This window comes from Pogoniulus pusillus, chromosome 2, assembly GCF_015220805.1.
Source record: "Pogoniulus pusillus isolate bPogPus1 chromosome 2, bPogPus1.pri, whole genome shotgun sequence".
NCBI classification, from domain to species: Eukaryota; Metazoa; Chordata; class Aves; order Piciformes; family Lybiidae; genus Pogoniulus; species Pogoniulus pusillus.
Window position 1 is genome coordinate 6,383,675 of NC_087265.1, and position 18,381 is coordinate 6,402,055.

General features: G+C 46.2%; 1 protein-coding gene across 4 annotated transcripts in view; it reads right to left on the reverse strand.

Moving 5' to 3' along the window:
• The window catches only part of PRPF40A (pre-mRNA processing factor 40 homolog A), a 36,917-nt gene that overhangs the window by 17,476 nt on the left and 1,060 nt on the right, over positions 1-18,381 (reverse strand). For 2 of the 4 annotated variants that reach the window (XM_064155099.1, XM_064155090.1), the window contains exons 2-11: positions 16,238-16,375; positions 12,653-12,733; positions 11,744-11,774; positions 9,911-9,933; positions 6,196-6,273; positions 5,973-6,083; positions 4,010-4,130; positions 2,114-2,138; positions 1,324-1,632; positions 546-654 (exon numbers count right to left, since the gene is read on the reverse strand). In XM_064155099.1, the coding sequence (XP_064011169.1) occupies positions 546-654; positions 1,324-1,632; positions 2,114-2,138; positions 4,010-4,130; positions 5,973-6,083; positions 6,196-6,273; positions 9,911-9,933; positions 11,744-11,774; positions 12,653-12,733; positions 16,238-16,375 (1,026 nt within the window). Of the gene's footprint in view, positions 1-545; positions 655-1,323; positions 1,633-2,113; positions 2,139-4,009; positions 4,131-5,972; positions 6,084-6,195; positions 6,298-9,910; positions 9,934-11,743; positions 11,775-12,652; positions 12,734-16,237; positions 16,376-18,381 lie in introns of all 4 variants that reach the window. The other 2 variants (XM_064155081.1, XM_064155071.1) reach the window with 1 other exon arrangement.

An 18,381-nucleotide genomic window follows, 5' to 3' on the forward strand; every position in this document is an offset into this window, starting at 1 on the left:
CACTCTCAGCAAGTTAGCTGATGACACCAAGCTGAATGTTGTGGTTGATAAGACTGAAGGATGGAATCCATACAAAGGGACCTAGACAGGCTGAGGTGAGCTGAGGAGATTCTCACGAGGTTCAATAAGGCAAAGTGTGAGGTCCTGCAGCTAGGGCAGGAAAATTCTTGATATCAATTCAGGCTGGGGGATGATGAGATTGAGAGCAGCCCCACAGAGAAGGACTTGAGGGTGTTGGTGGATGAAAAGCTGGACATGAAGCAGCAATGGGCACTTGCAGCCCAGAAGGCCAGTGGCATCCTGGGGTGCATCAAAAGAAGCATTGCCAGCAGATGGAGAGGGGGGATTGTGCCACTCTGCTCTGGCAAGACCTTGCCTGGAGGACTGTGTCCAGCTCTGGGGCCCTCAAACATAAGAAGGACATGGACCTGCTGGAGTATGTCCAGAGGAGGGCCAGAAAGACTAATGAGTGGTCCAGCCCTCAGGTTACTTCTGACAAACAAGAGGTTATATAGCTCAATAAAGCATTAAGTTGACTGAAATACCTTTTCTTTCAGCAGCTCTTTAAATGCTTGCTTGGCTTCTTCCTTTGTATTCCATGTATAGGTCTTCTTAACAGGCTGGGCATCATCATCCTCTTTCTTTGAAGCAGCACTAGAGAAAAAAATCAAGACATTCATTATAGAAACAGTTTTTTTCTGCAAAAGAGTCATAAGCCACCATCATCAGAGTGAATTAAGTTGCAACTCAAAAGAAAACAATACTATAGAGATGTTTTGTAGAAGACTTTTCCTTACAGACACCACACAACTGATCAAGACAGCAAATTGTTCTATTGCATGTCCTTCTAACTGTGGCTAATTGCATAGCTATAGAGAAGATTCATAGAATGAGTTGGGCTGGAAGAGACCTCAAAGATGATCTAGTTCCAACCCCCCTACCATGGGCAGAGACATCTTCCACTAGAACAGGTTGCTCAAGGCCTCATCCAAACTGGCCTTCAACACCTCCAGGGAGGGGGGAATCCACAATCTCCCTGCATAACCTGTTCCAGTGTCTCACCACCCTCATTGGAAAGAGCTTCCTCTTGACCTTCAGTTTAAATCTTAACAGCTCTCAAAAATTACTGAGAGGTTTGAGCCACTGACGTTCTCTGCAGGGTTTAAGATCTCTGGGAGAAGGTTTCTCATTCTTCTCTGCTGCCATTTATTCATGCTCATGTTTCATTGAAGAGATCTATCAAAGAATCTGGGCATCTACAACTCAAGATAAACCAAATCCTAGAAGGAAGACAAGGCTGCAAAGCTTTGTGATTTCACTCACTCTCCTGAGGCCTCCTGCTTGGAAGAGTCATCTGTTGTGTTGGCTGCAGCTTCTCCACTCTGTTCCTGCCCAGCAGGTGCAGAAGCTGCTTGTCCCTGTTCCTCAGCTGTGGCTGTGCCACCACTTTCATTTTCTACCACAGAAGAAGCTGCAGCAGCATCTGCTTCAGGGGCTGCTGTGGCTGCAGAAGCAGCAGCGGTGGTGGTGACAGCAGCGGCAGTTTCGGTTGCGGCTGCGGTGGTGGCGTTTGTGGCTTCTGCAGCTGCAGCTGGAGTCGATGTGGCTGGAGTGGAATCTTCAGGCTTTGTGCTGCAAGGACCAAACAAATGGCAACAGTCACATACAAGCATGGGACAACTTAATGGTTCAGAGAAACCTGAAGTTTAAAGAAGTTGAGAAAGCACAAAATCAGAAGTGTAGAGTCTGGTGACAAAGAAGTCTCAAGAAGGACCCACAGGAAGGACCTCCCCCAGGCAGAATCCCCTCCAGACAGAACCCAAAGCAATCTCATAGCTCAAAGAAAGGAAATGCTTTATTGAAACACTTTTATCTATGAAAATCAATCATTTCATTTCAAAGGAAACCTTGAACATTCAAGGTTTGAATAGAACAAAGCAACTATAGGGGCATTAAAGCAGCATTTTTAAGATTCAGGGACTGATTCTCTGTGGGATCTAATCAGTTTGGAAGAGACCTCCAAGCTCATCCAGTCCAACCTAGCACTCAACCCCATCCAATTAACTAGACCATGGCACTAAGTGCCCCATCCAGTCACTTTTAGCACACATACCTGTTTTCTTCAGCTTTTATCATTGCTGGAGGAGGAAAGGAGAGAAAAGACAAAGTCAAAATGCTTTCAGAAACAGTTTAGAGTTTCTCTTAACGGGATGTAATTAAAAGAGCTTTAAATGCTTTTGTTGTTATTAGTGATTTCAATATTTATGCCCTTTGAGGGATGAAATCAAGTCAGACTAAAACCCAATTTCTAAAATCTCATTAAAAATAAAGGTTAGGGACACATGAAGTACAACTGCTTAGTTTCAAATAACTACTTCAGCTTTGAAAGATAAGTTTAAGGAACCTTTAGAAAGCCAGGCTTACTGAACCAGAGCCTTTTTATTCCAACAGTCACAGATGTTTGGTTTTCTGTACTTCTTTTAATACTTCTTTTGGCAGATTTTACATCTCATGTCCCTTAAAATGCCAAACAGAAACGTGCCAACATCAAGAAAGCAGGAGCACAGAATGATAAAATGTTTATACGTAAGAGGATTCTGCCATCACCATGCACAAAGGTTGTAAAAGAATTTGAAATCTCTCCAGAGAGGGAGATTCCACAACCTCTCTGGGCAGCCTGCTCCAGGCCTCCAGCACCCTCACACCAAACAGCTCTCTCCTCATCTTCAGGTAGAAACTTATGGGTTTCAGTTTGTGCCCATTGCCCCTTGGCCTGTCACTGGGCACCACTGACGGAAGTCTGGCCCCAACCTCTTGCCCCCCACAGGTCCTTCAGCTCTTGCTGAGCATTGCTCAGATCCCCTCTGGGGCTGCTCTTCTGCAGGTTTCACAGCCCCAGGGCTCTCAGCCTTTCATTGACACTGAGGGTGGTCAGACCTTGTCCCAGGTTGCCCAGAGCAGTGGTGGATTCCCCACAGAATCACAGAATGGTCTATGCTGGAAGGGACCTCAAGGATCACTCAGTTCCAACTCCCTGCCATAGGCAGGGACATCTCCCACTAGAACAGGTCCTCGAGGCCTCATCCAACCTGGTCTTGAACACCTCCAGGGAGAGAGCATCCACAACCTCCCTGGGCAACCTGTGCCAGTGTTTCACCACCCTCACTGTAAAAAGCCCTTTCCTAACATCTAGTTTGAATCTCCCCTCTGCCAGTTTAAACCCATTACTCCTTGTCCTGTCACTACAAGACCTTGAAAATAGTCCCTCCCCAGCCCTATCCCAGGCTGCTCTTCTGCAGGCTCCACAGCCCCAGGGCTCTCAGCCTTTCCTCCTCACAGAGATGCTCCAGGCCCCTCAGCAGCTCTGCAGCCTCCACTGGACTCTCTCCAGCAGTTCTCTGTCTCTCTTGATCTGGGGAGCTCAGAACTGGACCCAGTATTCCAGATGCAGCCTGACGGGAGAGTATAGGGGGAGAAGAACCTCCTTCAACATGCTGCTCACACTCTTCTGAATGCATCCCAGGATACCAGTGGCCTTCTTGGCCACAAGGGCTCATTGCTGGCTCAAAGCCTGAACCTTCACGTAAATTCTACTAAGTTCTTGCAGGTTTCCAAAGGATTTGTGGCTAAGGAAGAGTCAAACCCTCCAGGAGCCCTGATGTGCAGAAAGGTTTGAAGCATCACCTACTGCTATGGCAGAAAGTGCACTCACAGCCCTGAACAAGTCACTGCCCTACTATCCTGAGCCAGTTCCTGCTTGGGGACATGAGGGGCACCTGATGCTGCTGTCACACAAGGAAGAACTAAAACTACAGTGGAAAAAGGACTGGGGAGCACACAGAAGGCAAAGCTGATCCATGGGCATCTCAGACAGCATTAAATCCAGATTTAACTTCTAACAGAAGTTGGACTGCTATGCCTTGATACCAAATTGTGGCCCCAAATTAATGCAATCTGCACAGCCTGCACCCCACCACCCCCTTTCCCTGCTGAGTTTTGTAACCATTACCTTCAAGATCCTCAAGCTCTTTGGGTTTTGCCCAGCGTGATTCCTTTGTTTGGGAATTGTAATAGTAGGGCTTTCCAGCATCAGATTTATACTCCTTCCAGGGACACTTAGACAACAATTGCTAATGGAGAGAAAACAAAATCATTGAGGTTATTTGAAGTACTTAAGAGAGTGGTTTAAAGTTAAAAATTTGGCTATAGAACTAAGCCACAAACTCTATGGCAAGCATCCAATAATGCCAAAAAATAAAGGAGGGAGGGGAAAGGAGGCAAAAGGAGGGAGGGGAAAGGAGGCAAAAGGAGGGAGGGGAAAGGAGGCAAAAGGAGGGAGGGGAAAGGAGGCAAAAGGAGGGAGGGGAAAGGAGGCAAAAGGAGGGAGGGGAAAGGAGGCAAAAGGAGGGAGGGGAAAGGAGGCAAAAGGAGGGAGGGGAAAGGAGGCAAAAGGAGGGAGGGGAAAGGAGGCAAAAGGAGGGAGGGGAAAGGAGGCAAAAGGAGGGAGGGGAAAGGAGGCAAAAGGAGGGAGGGGAAAGGAGGCAAAAGGAGGGAGGGGAAAGGAGGCAAAAGGAGGGAGGGGAAAGGAGGCAAAAGGAGGGAGGGGAAAGGAGGCAAAAGGAGGGAGGGGAAAGGAGGCAAAAGGAGGGAGGGGAAAGGAGGCAAAAGGAGGGAGGGGAAAGGAGGCAAAAGGAGGGAGGGGAAAGGAGGCAAAAGGAGGGAGGGGAAAGGAGGCAAAAGGAGGGAGGGGAAAGGAGGCAAAAGGAGGGAGGGGAAAGGAGGCAAAAGGAGGGAGGGGAAAGGAGGCAAAAGGAGGGAGGGGAAAGGAGGCAAAAGGAGGGAGGGGAAAGGAGGCAAAAGGAGGGAGGGGAAAGGAGGCAAAAGGAGGGAGGGGAAAGGAGGCAAAAGGAGGGAGGGGAAAGGAGGCAAAAGGAGGGAGGGGAAAGGAGGCAAAAGGAGGGAGGGGAAAGGAGGCAAAAGGAGGGAGGGGAAAGGAGGCAAAAGGAGGGAGGGGAAAGGAGGCAAAAGGAGGGAGGGGAAAGGAGGCAAAAGGAGGGAAGGGAAAGGAGGCAAAAGGAGGGAGGGGAAAGGAGGCAAAAGGAGGGAGGGGAAAGGAGGCAAAAGGAGGGAGGGGAAAGGAGGCAAAAGGAGGGAGGGGAAAGGAGGCAAAAGGAAGGCAATAAGAAACAGGGCAAGAGAGGGAGGCAGGCAAAAAAAAGAAGGGAAATAGATGCCAAGAAGTAACTTATTGATCTATAACTTGTGGGTACAAGGCAAATATTCTCCAAGTAAAATCTTCTCTAGTGATAAGTATTACTTGGACATATGTTGCAAAAATATTTATGTCCCACTCTTGATGTTATTGGAACTTGGAAGCTGCAAAAGGGACAAAACTCTGCAGTTTTCCTCCTCAATTTCAAGATGATTTTTGCTTAATAGAAACATGGCTTTCCTTAGTGCTTAGTTAAGTTTATTTGAAGAGTTTTCTCCCACTGGAAAAATCAAAACATCTAATGGCACAATTAAATCCCAGACTGGTTTGGGTTGGAAGGGATCTTTAAGGATGAGCCAGACCAACTCCTCCTGCAGTCAGCAGAGGTATCTGCAACCAGAGCAGGTTGTTCAGAGCCCCAGACAACCTCATCTGGGATAGTTCTAGGCATGAGGTATCTATCACCTCTTTGGGCAACCTGAGACAGGCTCTCACCACCTTCAGTATTAAACATTCCTCCCTTCTCTCCAGTCTCCATCTCCCTCTTTCAGTTCAAACCACCAGCCCTTGGCCTGTCACAACAGACCCTGCTCAAAAGTCTGTCCCCAGCTTTCTGACTGCCCCCTTTAAATATCGAAAAGCCACCAGAAGATCTCCCTGGGGGTCTCCTTCTTCCCCAAGCTGTTGAAACAAACCCTTCTGTTCACACAAACAGTAAAAACCATTTCCAAACAGAGATGTTCATCTGAATTTAGCTCACCTCAGCAGGTGTTTTGAGGTCATCTGGCTTCTCCCACGTAGACTGCTTTGTTTCAGTGTTATAGTAATACGTCCTTCCATCCGGTGATTTGTGTTCTGTCCATGTAGATTTCTAGGAAGAGGCAAAGAACCCATTAGTGATGAACAAAAAAAATACTGATTGAGGTATAATCAAAAGCTACTAGAAAAGAAGGTGGTGAAATACAAGTGGAAAGCAGATAAACCTGTTTAGAGTGCTCTTCATTAACAGAGCTGGTGGTGGTGGTGGTTTGCTGGGCAGCGCAAACGACGGGATGCGTTGTCTGAGGGCGAAACAAAACAGAGCTCTGAAAAGACATTCTGGTTAATATTTTGTGGCCTTTGTTTCCTTCGAGTGTGTTCACTAAATAGACTAAAAGCACATTCAAGCAGCAAAGACAGCAAAGCCAAAGCACAGGGACATTTAAGGCAGCGTTGTCTGCAAGGAACTTAGTTCTTTGCGTCAAGTTTCTCAGCCTCCCTCCTCCTCGTCTTGTTTCCAAATCTAAGGAAGTTGGGTTAAGGAGACTTTGACTTTAAGAGTTTAGTTGGAACTCAGGAGTACTCAAAGACCTTTAAAAAGGACCAAATGAACCTTACAAAGTCATCAAAAATCTCTAAAGGGCCCTCAAAAAATCTTTTCAAAGTACCTATAAGACTCTAAACGTCCTAAAAAGCCTCTCAAAGTGCTCTCAAAAAACCTCTCACAGTGCACAAACTCCTAAAGAACTCTCAGCATCCTCCAGAAAGTTCTCAGAAAGTCCTCCAGAAAACAAAAAAACACCTGAGTGCTCAAAAAAAATCCCAAAAAGCCTCTCAAAGTCCTTCAGAAAACCTCCTCAAAAAGCCTCTCAAAGTCCTCCAGGAATCCTTCCAAAAACACTCTCAAAGTTCTCCAGAAACTTCTCAAAGTCCTCCAGGGAACCCCCCAAAAACCTCTCTCAAAGTCCTCCAGAAAACCTCACAAAATCGTCCAGGAAACCTTCCAAAAAACCCTCTCCAAGTCCTCCAGTAAACCTTGCAAAAACCCTCTCAAAGTCCTCCAGAAGCCTCTCGAAGTCCTCCAGGAAACCTCCCAAAAAAACCCTCTCAAAGTCCTCCAGGAAACCTCTCAAAGTCCTCCAGGAAACCTCCTAAAAACCCCTCTCAAAATCCTCCAGAAAACCTCCACAAAAAAAAAAACTCTCAAAATCCTCTAGAAAACCTCCCAAAAAACCCTCTGAAAGTCCTCCAGAAACCTCTCAAATTCCTCCAGGAAACCTCCCAAAAAATCCCTCTCAAAGTCCTCCAGGAAAACTCCCCAAAAAGCCCCTCAAAGTCTTCCATGAACCTTCCCAAAAAAACCTCCCAAAGTCCTCCAGGAAAACTCCCAAAAAAAACTCTGAAAGTCCTCCAGAAACCTCTCAAAATCCTCCATGAAACCTCCTCAAAAAACCTCTCAAAGTCTTCCAGGAACCTTCCCACAAAACTCTCCCAAAGTGCTCCAGAAACCTCTCAAAGTCCTCCAGAAACCCTCCCAAAAAACCCCAGCCTCTCCCAGCCTTGAAGATCCTCCAGAAACACTCTCTCAAAGTCCTTCATGAAAATCCTTCAAAGACCTTCCAAGTACCTAAAAAACTTTAAAGATCCTGAAAAATCTTTCAAAGTCCTCCACAAACCTTTTCAAGGTCCTCAAAAATCTTTTAAAAGACTTAAAATTTCAGGCCACATGACTACATTTAGACTGTTTTGGATTCTCCTTAGGTATCTACCCAAACTATTTTCCTTGTCATGTCAAAACCTTCACATCTGGGATCTTATCCAGAGAGGTCATTTATTATTTAGGCATTTTTAATTAGAAATCTGATCTTGACAAAGATTTTTGTGGTCATTCAAGGAGCCATGAAGGGTAAATTTCAAGCTTGAGATGGTTTCCAGGTGACCCTGCCTATCTCAATGTCAAAGTTGAGTCACCATTGAAAAGTGTCACTGTTAAAATACCCAGCAGCAGTTGTGGGCCAGCAGCATTTTCTCACCTGATGGAAAGGTGGAACAACTACTAAAAACCACCCAGAAGTCACTTTGGGTTGCATTGTCACAGCCTGTTCTCAACTTTAAGTGGCAGCAAATCAGCTTTCATGCAACCTATTTATTCCTCCTTAAGTTACTGAACTAGAGGAGAATAGCAACAAAAGCAAACTTGAAATAATCACAGAATTGGTTAGGTTGGAAAAGAGATTTAAGACCATGGAGTCCAACCATGAACCCATCACTAAACCACATCCCTCATGTCATATATTTAGGGGTGGGAAGGGTTGCAATCTCAATTATCAAGGATTCAACTACACCAGATCCTTGGTCTGACTTCTCCTTCTAAGGGCAGGTATGCTAGGGCAAGAGAAAAGGAAGGAGGAGGGGGAGGAAAAGAAGAAAGGGGGGGGGAAGAAAGGGAGAGAGAAGAAAGGAAGAAAGGGGGGGAGGGGGAGGGAAAGAAGAAAGGGGGGGGGAAGAAAGGGAGAGAGAAGAAAGGGAGAGGGCAGGAGGGGGAGGGAAAGAAGAAAGGGAGAGGGCAGGAGGGGGAGGGAAAGAAGAAAGGGAGAGGGCAGGAGGGGGAGGGAAAGAAGAAAAGGAGAGGGCAGGAGGGGGAGGGAAAGAAGAAAAGGAGAGGGCAGGAGGGGGAGGGAAAGAAGAAAGGGAGAGGGCAGGAGGGGGAGGGAAAGAAGAAAGGGAGAGGGCAGGAGGGGGAGGGAAAGAAGAAAGGGAGAGGGCAGGAGGGGGAGGGAAAGAAGAAAGGGAGAGGGCAGGAGGGGGAGGGAAAGAAGAAAGGGAGAGGGCAGGAGGGGGAGGGAAAGAAGAAAGGGAGAGGGCAGGAGGGGGAGGGAAAGAAGAAAGGGAGAGGGCAGGAGGGGGAGGGAAAGAAGAAAGGGAGAGGGCAGGAGGGGGAGGGAAAGAAGAAAGGGAGAGGGCAGGAGGGGGAGGGAAAGAAGAAAGGGAGAGGGCAGGAGGGGGAGGGAAAGAAGAAAGGGAGAGGGCAGGAGGGGGAGGGAAAGAAGAAAGGGAGAGGGCAGGAGGGGGAGGGAAAGAAGAAAGGGAGAGGGCAGGAGGGGGAGGGAAAGAAGAAAGGGAGAGGGCAGGAGGAGGAGGGAAAGAAGAAAGGGAGAGGGCAGGAAGGGGAGGGAAAGAAGAAAGGGAGAGGGCAGGAGGGGGAGGGAAAGAAGAAAGGGAGAGGGCAGGAGGAGGAGGAAAAGAAGAAAGGGAGAGGGCAGGAGGGGGAGGAAAAGAAGAAAGGGAGAGGGCAGGAGGGGGAGGAAAAGAAGAAAGGGGGGAAAAAAGGGTGAAGTGGGGGAAGAAGGGAGAGAGAAGGAGGGGAGAAAAGGTGGTGGGAACAGAAAGGGAAGGGGGAAGGAACAGCCTGCCATATTCTTTAGATATTAAAACTGTTAAAGCAAAAGGTTTCTTAATATGCAATAAGCAAAATGTTAGCCAAATGTAAGTACAATTATATCTGATTATAACCTGGACACTGATATGGAAGGAAGCAAGAGGAAGCAGAGAGGAATAATCTCTACTCTCCAGTGCAAATGAAACTCCAATTCTTCCCTGAGCAACCATCTGACACAATGATTTAAAGCTGAAAACACTCAAGTTTAAAAGGGGTATTGAGGTTACAATGCTGCTCAGGCAAGGCAGAGATCTCAAAACACCCCAAGAAACATCTCACATTGCTGTGCAGTGGAAGAACTAGAAGAAAAAAGATACTTCAATGCTCAGAAATTGGTGTCAGTAAGAGCAAACACACCTAATTTAACTATCAACACAAATGACTGACAGCAAAGCAGCTCTAGCAGAGGAAAAACAAAGACACAAAGACACCCTGTAAAGCCACAAAAGCAAAGCACAACTCTGCCCTTCAAATCTTCTACCATTCTGGTTTGTACATACCTGAGTTCCAGGAGGTGTGACACCTAAAAAAGGTAAGATGAAGTAATTTAACAAGAGTTCAGGTGGTTTGCTTTTTCCCTAGATAAAGAGGTCTAATTAATCAATGCTTGAAAGGCAAAAAGCATTTCCTGGCGAGGAGTGAGGATGTCAGTTAGTGACATGCTATATCAGGCTTTATAAAAGATGGAACATATTATTTTAATTTAATTTTGTTGTTGAATTTTAATTAATTGTTGTTGAATTTCCCTCTACTTTCTTGTCCTCTGCTTCCCTCTCCTCTACTTTCCTGTCCTTCGCTTCCCTCTCCTCTCCTGTCCTCTCCTCTGCTTTCCTCTACTTTCCTGTCCTCTGCTTCCCTCTACTCTCCTTTCCTCTTCTTTCCTGTCCTCTGCTTTCCTCTCCTCTCCTGTCCTCTGCTTTCCTCTACTTTCCTGTCTTCTGCTTCCCTCTACTCTCCTTTCCTCTTCTTTCCTGTCCTCTGCTTCCCTCTCCTCTGCTCTGCTTTCCTCTACTTTCCTGTCCTCTGCTTCCCTCTCCTCTCCTTTCCTCTTCTTTCCTGTCCTCTGCTTCCCTTTCCTCTGCTTCTCTGTCCTCTGCTTCCCTCTCCTCTCCTGTCCTCTCCTCTGCTTTCCTCTTCTTTCCTGTCCTCTGCTTCCCTCTCCTCTGCTCTGCTTTCCTCTACTTTCCTGTCCTCTGCTTCCCTCTCCTCTCCTGTCCTCTCCTCTGCTTTCCTCTTCTTTCCTGTCCTCTGCTTCCCTCTCCTCTCCTGTCCTCTGCTCTGCTTTCCTCTACTTTCCTGTCCTCTGCTTCCCTCTCCTCTCCTTTCCTCTTCTTTCCTGTCCTCTGCTTCCCTCTTCTCTCCTGTCCTCTCCTCTGCTTTCCTCTACTTTCCTGTCTTCTGCTTCCCTCTACTCTCCTTTCCTCTTCTTTCCTGTCCTCTGCTTTCCTGTCCTCTGCTTCCCTCTACTCTCCTTTCCTCTGCTTCCCTCTACTCTCCTTTCCTGTCCTCTGCTTCCCTCTCCTGTCCTCTGCTTCCCTCTCCTCTCCTGTCCTCTGCTTCCCTCTCCTCTCCTGTCCTCTTCTTTCCTGTCCTCTGCTTCCCTTTCCTCTGCTTCTCTGTCTTCTGCTTCCCTCTCCTCTCCTGTCTTCTCCTCTGCTTTCCTCTACTTTCTTGTCCTCTGCTTCCCTCTCCTCTACTTTCCTGTCCTCTGCTTCCCTCTCCTCTTCTGTCCTCTCCTCTGCTCTCCTCTGCTTTCCTGTCCTCTGCTTCCCTCTCCTCTCCTGTCCTCTCCTCTGCTTTCCTCTCCTCTCCTCTCCTGTCCTCTGCTTTCCTCTCCTCTCCTGTCCTCTGCTTTCCTCTCCTCTCCTGTCCTCTGCTTTCCTCTCCTCTCCTTCCCTCTCCTCTCCTGTCCTCTGCTATGCTTTCCTCTTCTTTCCTGTCCTCTGCTTTCCTCTCCTCTCCTGTCCTCTGCTTCTCTGTCCTCTGCTTCCCTCTCCTCTCCTGTCCTCTCCTCTGCTTTCCTCTTCTTTCCTGTCCTCTGCTTCCCTCTCCTCTCCTTTCCTCTTCTTTCCTGTCCTCTGCTTCCCTTTCCTCTGCTTCCCTCTCCTCTCCTTTGCTTCTCTCCTCTACTTTCCTGCCCTCTGCTTCTCTCTCCTCTACTTTCCTGTCCTCTGCTTCCCTCTCCTCCCCTTCCCTCTGCTTCCCTCTCCTCTCCTGTCCTCTGCTTCCCTCTCCTCCCCTTCCTTGTCCTCTCCTGTCCTCCCCTTCCCTCTATTTTATTTAATGTTCTTGGTTGAAGTCTTTTGAATTGGAAACAAATTGCTCACACTTACCTACTTGTGCATCCATACTGTTCACTCCTGGCTGTAGAAACAAATCAACAGGTTATTTAAATATTGAATAAAAAACAGAATTAAATCATCAAACACAGAAAATAGATTAAAAAGTGCTTTTGGCCACAAAATACTGTCTAAAGGATGGCTTCTTACCTTCCCATCAACCACTCAAATACTACTACTCCTTAAATAAGGGATTAAGAAGACCAATCTGGCATTCAGAGACAAAATCTGCAATAAGCTACACCAGGGATTCTTTGACATCCTTCCAGACCCATTTTTATGTCTCAAATGAGGAGGTTGAGAAGGAAAAGAAAATACCTGAATTTCTGCTGGAGTAGCTTAGTAAGAGCCTAGTAAATCATGTAGAAAAAGGCTTTCACAGACTCACAGAATTAACCAGGTTGGAAATGACCTCTAAGATCATCGAGTCCAACCTATCACCTAACCTTTCTAATTAACTAAACAATGGCACTAAGTGCCTCATCCAGTCTCCTTTTAAACACCTTCAAGGACGTCTGCTCCGGCGGCTCCACCACCTCCTGGGGCAGTCCATTCCAATGCCAATCACTCTTTCTGCGAAGAATTTCTTCCTAACATCCAGCCTAAACCTGCCCTGGTGCAGTTTGAGACTGTGTCCTCTTGTTTTGTCACCTGGTGCCAGGGAGAAGAGACCAACCTCTGCCTGCCTACAGCCTCCTTTCAGGTAGTTGTAGACAGCAATGATGTTTCCCCTGAGGAGGCTCAGGGGGCTTTTAATGTGTAAGATCTGCATTCAAACTGCTTTCAAACAATCCAAAAGATTTAGCACCCCCACCAAAAGACCTTCCAAGATCCCCCAGGAGACAAAAATACCATCCAAGCCTCCACCCACCCCCCCAAAAAAAAACCAGAAGTGAAACTCACTGGAACTGTAGGCTGCATGGCAGCTTGGGACATGTGGGACATCATCATTCCAGGCATTACTGACTGCATCATTCCAGGCATCTGTAATTAAACAGCATTTCAGATATGCTTTGTAGTATTTTAAACATAGAAGATGAGAAGTGCTTTGTCTGTACTTAAAAAAACCACATTTACCTGGTACTAGCTTTTAATCATCTTAAAAATACTCATTTTAAACACTTGGCAAGAAAAAGGAAGGTAGGTTTGGACAATTCCTTTCATTACATACCTACAAAATCGACTTTTGGAGTAGTGTTTCTGCCACATTCCAAATTCTGATATGAAATATTAATGAAAAGCACTTAAACTACAAAAGAAGATCAGCAGATGAGAAGATGTGTGATCTGTTTGCAAGCTCTTACTGAAATCCTAAGTTGAAGCAGGAAAACGTAAAGGTTGAGAAGGATTTCTGCCAAAATCCAAGGTCACACAGGACAAACTAAGCAAAGGAAAGGTAAAAGCAGAGTTCTGCTCACAGTTTGGGACAGCGTTCTCCCTGCCTCTCTTTCTTCCTACCTCTGCAAAAAGGAAGAAGCAATTTAGAGGGGCACTAGGAGAATGAACTTCTGCAAATAACTTTAAGGTGAAGAAAATTACTAAATATCAGAGTTTTAAACTAATTCTGAACTCTCTTTTTAAAGGTCTTGCTAAAAAGAATAGATATATGTTAAACCATGCACTGTGTGAACTTGGTCACGAGGACACACCGCACTACAGAAAGGGAAAAAGTGTGGGTCCAGACTTGGATTTGGATTTGTTGGGTGATCTGATGAGACCAAAAGCCCACAAAACTGTTGCTCAGGTAAGTGAGGCTTTGCCCAAGTGTTTGTTTTTATTGCCTTAAAGAGATAGTTAGGCAGTTGGAAGGAATATTGAGGATCATCTACTTCCAACCCCCCTGCTATGGGCAGGGACACCTTCCACTAGACCAGGCTGCTCAAGGCCTCATCCAGCCTGAGCCTTGAACACTACTTCAAGTGTTTAACATCTTGTTGCCCATTATTTTTGCTGATCCTGGCTTTGAAGAACTAACAAGTGGCAAAATGCATGATTCAGGTCATGATGAAGTTTTGGCCACTCAACCCAAACAGGTCTCACAAAGTCACAGATTCCCAGGATGGTTTGGGTTGGAAGGGACCTTGACGATCATTCAGTTTCAAGCCCATGCCATGGGCAGGGACAACTTCCACTAGACCAGGCTGCCCAAGGCCTCATCCAGCCTGGCCTTAAACAGCTCCAGAGAAGCAGTCAACCCTCTTCAACCTTCCAGTCATGCCCCTTTAACTTGATTGTCCTTGGCAGGCTGGCCAAGTGACCCCATCCCCCTGTACCATCAGGGAGCACCAGGTTACCACTCTCCTTACCTGGAGGAGAGAGGGCTATGTGGTAGGGCTACTGCTCCACCCTTAAATCCACAAGGTTTTCATGGGTGGGTGAGGGAGGAAGGAAAGACTGGAAGGCATCCACTTCCATTTCTTGCCATCCTGTAGAAGCAGGAGAAAAAAGCACTCTTGCCCCACCACTACTTGCGACTAAGGCAGCTCTGAGTGTGTGAGATTTCCTCAAAGCCCTGGCTTAGGCCCTGAGGCAACCTTCTGCATTGCTTGGTTTCTGCAGAACACTAACCCAAAGCTGGCAAAAAAAAACCACAAAAAATGGGAAGGAAGAGCTAATCCTTTACCAAAACATCTTCTACTGAATGATACTGACAGGACTCTTGCTGATAGCCATGCAAAGAACCTGTCCTCTACAGAGTTTGCCTCAGAAAAGCATGCTGCAGAACATCCCACCCTGCAAAGCCTCAAAAACAAACCTCTGCTGAAACAAACAGCTTTTCCTTCAAGAAAACAAGCCAACATGGGCTGATATGTACACCACAGTAGTTCTGGTGTGAGAACACCACCATCCTGTCCCATCCCGAGGGCTGTTTGGGCAGCTGAGGTTCAAATCTCCTCTCCCCAGCATACTATTTAGCTTTAGCTTTTTGATGGACAGCTACCTAAAAGTCCTGACTTCTCTATGTTGCTCACTAAAATATTAAAGTTTGAAATACTCTATGTATCAGAGTGAGAACAGTGGAAAAGAAGCTACAAAGAAGTATTAACTAAAGGAAGTGTCAAGGGTCAGGGCTGGGTCACCAGAGGAGTGTTAGAGACTCTCCAGGGAGCCCTCTGCCTTCCCAAAGGGAAGAGAAAGGCATGAAGGGAGAGAGACTGATGAGCTGGGAAAGAAACACAACCAGCTGGGATGGAAAAAAGAACAATCCACTCAAACCCGGGAAAGGAATAGCAGAGAATTGCTATTTAAGCTCTTAACAAAATAGAACTCACACTATTAACTGTCTTACCAATGCTTAAACCCTCCCCAGCTTTTAAAACTGTGTGATTTCTACACCAGAAGTTCTAGCAGGCTGCAAACCCACCTACCAAACATTTAGACACCAGTTAAAAAACCCCAAACCAACCCAAAACCTCACACTCTACACAAGGTACTGCAAAGGAAGGTAAAGTGCGGCTAGCACGACCTTGTGGGCTCTTCTCACAGGGTCAATCTTTCTCAGACCTCACTCTACTCTAAACCTGGTCTAGTTGATGGCACTCAGTTTCTACTTATGTAAACCACCACCACAAGTGGGATCACTGGAGCTTGCCTTATGTCCAGAAAGAGAACTGTTCCTCAGATTCACAGAATGGGTTGGATTGGAAGAGACCTTAAAGATCACCTGGTTCCAACACCCCTTGCCATGGGCAGGGACACCTCCCACTAGATTAGCTTGCTCAAGGTCTCATCAAACCTAGTCTTGGACATCTCCAGGGAGAGGCATCCACAACATCCATGGGCAACCTGTTTCAGTGTCTCATCACCCTCACTGGCAAGAATTACTTCCTCATTTCCAGTCTAAATTTGCCCTCTTCCAGCTCAAATTTATTCCACCTCATCCCAGCACTATAACCCTTGTAAAAGGTCCCTCCTCAACTTTCTGGTAGGCCCCCTTCACTTAACAGACTCAACAACTCCATGACAATAGCAACAACTGTGGAAGCACAAAACTACAACTTGTTCCCTGGGATTCAAGAAGGAATTCTTCACAAATCCAAATGGTAATTATTTCTTCTCCTTCATCTCCCTAGAACTTTAATCTCATCTGCCTAGAATTTTAACCTCTGTAGATGTAAGAGCCAAGAATTAAGGAAACATGAAGCTCTCTCTTGTTAATGCCTCTGAGAAGAGCCACTATTTTATGTTTCTAGTATGCAAGACAAGCTTATTTCTTCAAAAGCAAAGGAAAACTATCAAATATCTTTAATAAAAACCCACTTATGGTTTCATACCTAAGACTATTTACAATTGAAATTACATAAAGTGCATCGATTGCCTGCTCCACATGAGATGAGTTCCTTCACGGATAGGAACCAGATCACAAACCACCATGATCTGTCAACCTTACCATTAGGCAAGCTGCTGCAGAAGACTTAGCCACCTCTAGGATTATCTTCTCATTATGGGAAGGAAGACAAGCAAAAAGACCTTGTGAAACTGCCTTACCTGCCCCATTGGTGGTCCTCCCATGGGGGGCATCATCTGAGGCATCATACCATGTGGAACTGGTGGCATATTTGGGGGTCTCTGACCCATAGGGTGCATTCCCATTGGGGGATAATGTGGCATTCCTGGGTGTCCCATCTGAAAAGCAGCAACAGAGGGGAAAAAAATCAGTCTGGAGCAATAACACAGCACCCCTCCCTCCCCCTCCAAAGTGTTAACAGCAAAGACAGGCTCAGCACTGAACTGAGAATCATAGAATTAACTTTAAGATGTCTTTAACAACCAAACCAAGTACAATGATCAATCCAATACTGCCATGTCCCCAGATGCCACATCTACACATTCCTTGACCACTTCCAGGGATGCTGACCCCACCACCTCCCTGGGCAGCATGCTCCAATGCCTGACTACTATTTCTGAATGATTTAGTCAAGTTCAGATTTGACAGTGCAAAACAGGAAGCAAGATGGTTCACTCCTTCAGCTCCTCTAGAATCAGAGCCAACCATCACTGTACATCCTAACCCTGGAACATTTCAAAGCCAGGTTGACCAGGGTGCTGAGCAACCTGATCTAGTTAAATACTGAAGAATGGTTTGAGTTGGAAGTGACGTTAAAAATCATCTAGTTCCAAACTCCCTGCCATGGGCAGGGATACTGGACCAGGCTGCTGAAGGCCCCATCCAACCCGGCCTTGAATACCTCCAAGGAGGGCTGCTAAAGCTAGATGAGTGTTAAGGTTCCTTCTAAACCAAACTACTCTGACGTTCTACAACTAACAAATTCATAAAAAAATTCCAACTCAGCATTTGAATGGAGAAAAAGAACAACTCCCTAAAATACTCAGTTCAGGAAGGAGATTGCTTTGGGGTGCTCTGCCACACCATTACAATTGATACAAGTAATGCTCTGACACAGCAATCACAGAAACAAAGTATCCTCTGCTCCTGATGGCCAAGTCTTCTACACCGACTGTGATACCCCTGTTCTATTTCGATAGGTTCACAGAATGATCCAGGCTGGAAAACAACTAAGTTCATCAGGTCCAACTATTGAACCAACACTAGAAAATCACCACTACACTACCTGCCTCTGCACCACATCTACACGACTTTGAAAGCCGTCTAAGGATGAGGACTCTACCACTGCTCTGGGCAGCCAGGTCAGGGCCTCACAATTCTTTCAGGGAAGAAACTGTTCCTCGTGTCCCTCTGTGAATCTCCCATGGTGCAACTTGAAGTTATTTCCTCTAGTCTCATCATTTGCTACCTGAGAAAAGACCAATCTCCATCTCACTCCAACTTCCTTTCAGAGAGCTGTAGAAAGCAACGAGATCTCCTTTCAGCCTCATTTTCTCCAGGCTGAACAACCTCACTTCCCTCAACTGCTTCTCACCAGTCCTCTGGCTCTAGAACCTCCACCAGTTTTGTTGTTCTTTCCTAAATACCCTTTGTTGTTGTTCTGACACTTGGTATAGTCCCAGTGTTGGTACAAGAATGGATATGGTCATTTTTCCTATGTTGAATCACCAAAATACATTAACAATTTTCTACTCTAGCTAGAAGCAACAGCTCTAAGAGTACCTTAAGATAAGGTGCATAGAACTAAGACCATATAACTTAAATATATACACACAGAAGTATGTTAGAAACTAATTCATAGGATGCTTCAAGATCATCTAGTTCCGACCCTCTCATCATGGGCAGGGATGCCTTCATAGAATCATAGAATCAACCAGGTTGGAAGAGACCTCCAAGCTCATCCAGTCCAACCCTAGCACCCAGCCCTGTCAACCAGGTTGGAAGAGACCTCCAAGCTCATCCAGTCCAACCTATCCCCCAGTCCTATCCAATCAACTAGACCATGACACTAAGAGCCTCATCCAGGCTTTGCTTGAACACCTGCAGGGATGGTGACTCCACCACCTCCCAAATATCACTTAAGAAGGATTCTTAGCAGAAAAAGAAAATACTAAGTAGAGCTTCTTTCTTATGAGTTTAAAAATAAGCTTTTCAATTTTTCTTTTGGTACCAGAAGGCTCTCTGAAGCTGGGAGTGGGTGTTTCACTCAAAGAAATCACACAGTAGGAAGATTTGAAGGTTCTGAAGGGAATGCTTGACATTGGCACACCCTTGAGTCTCACAA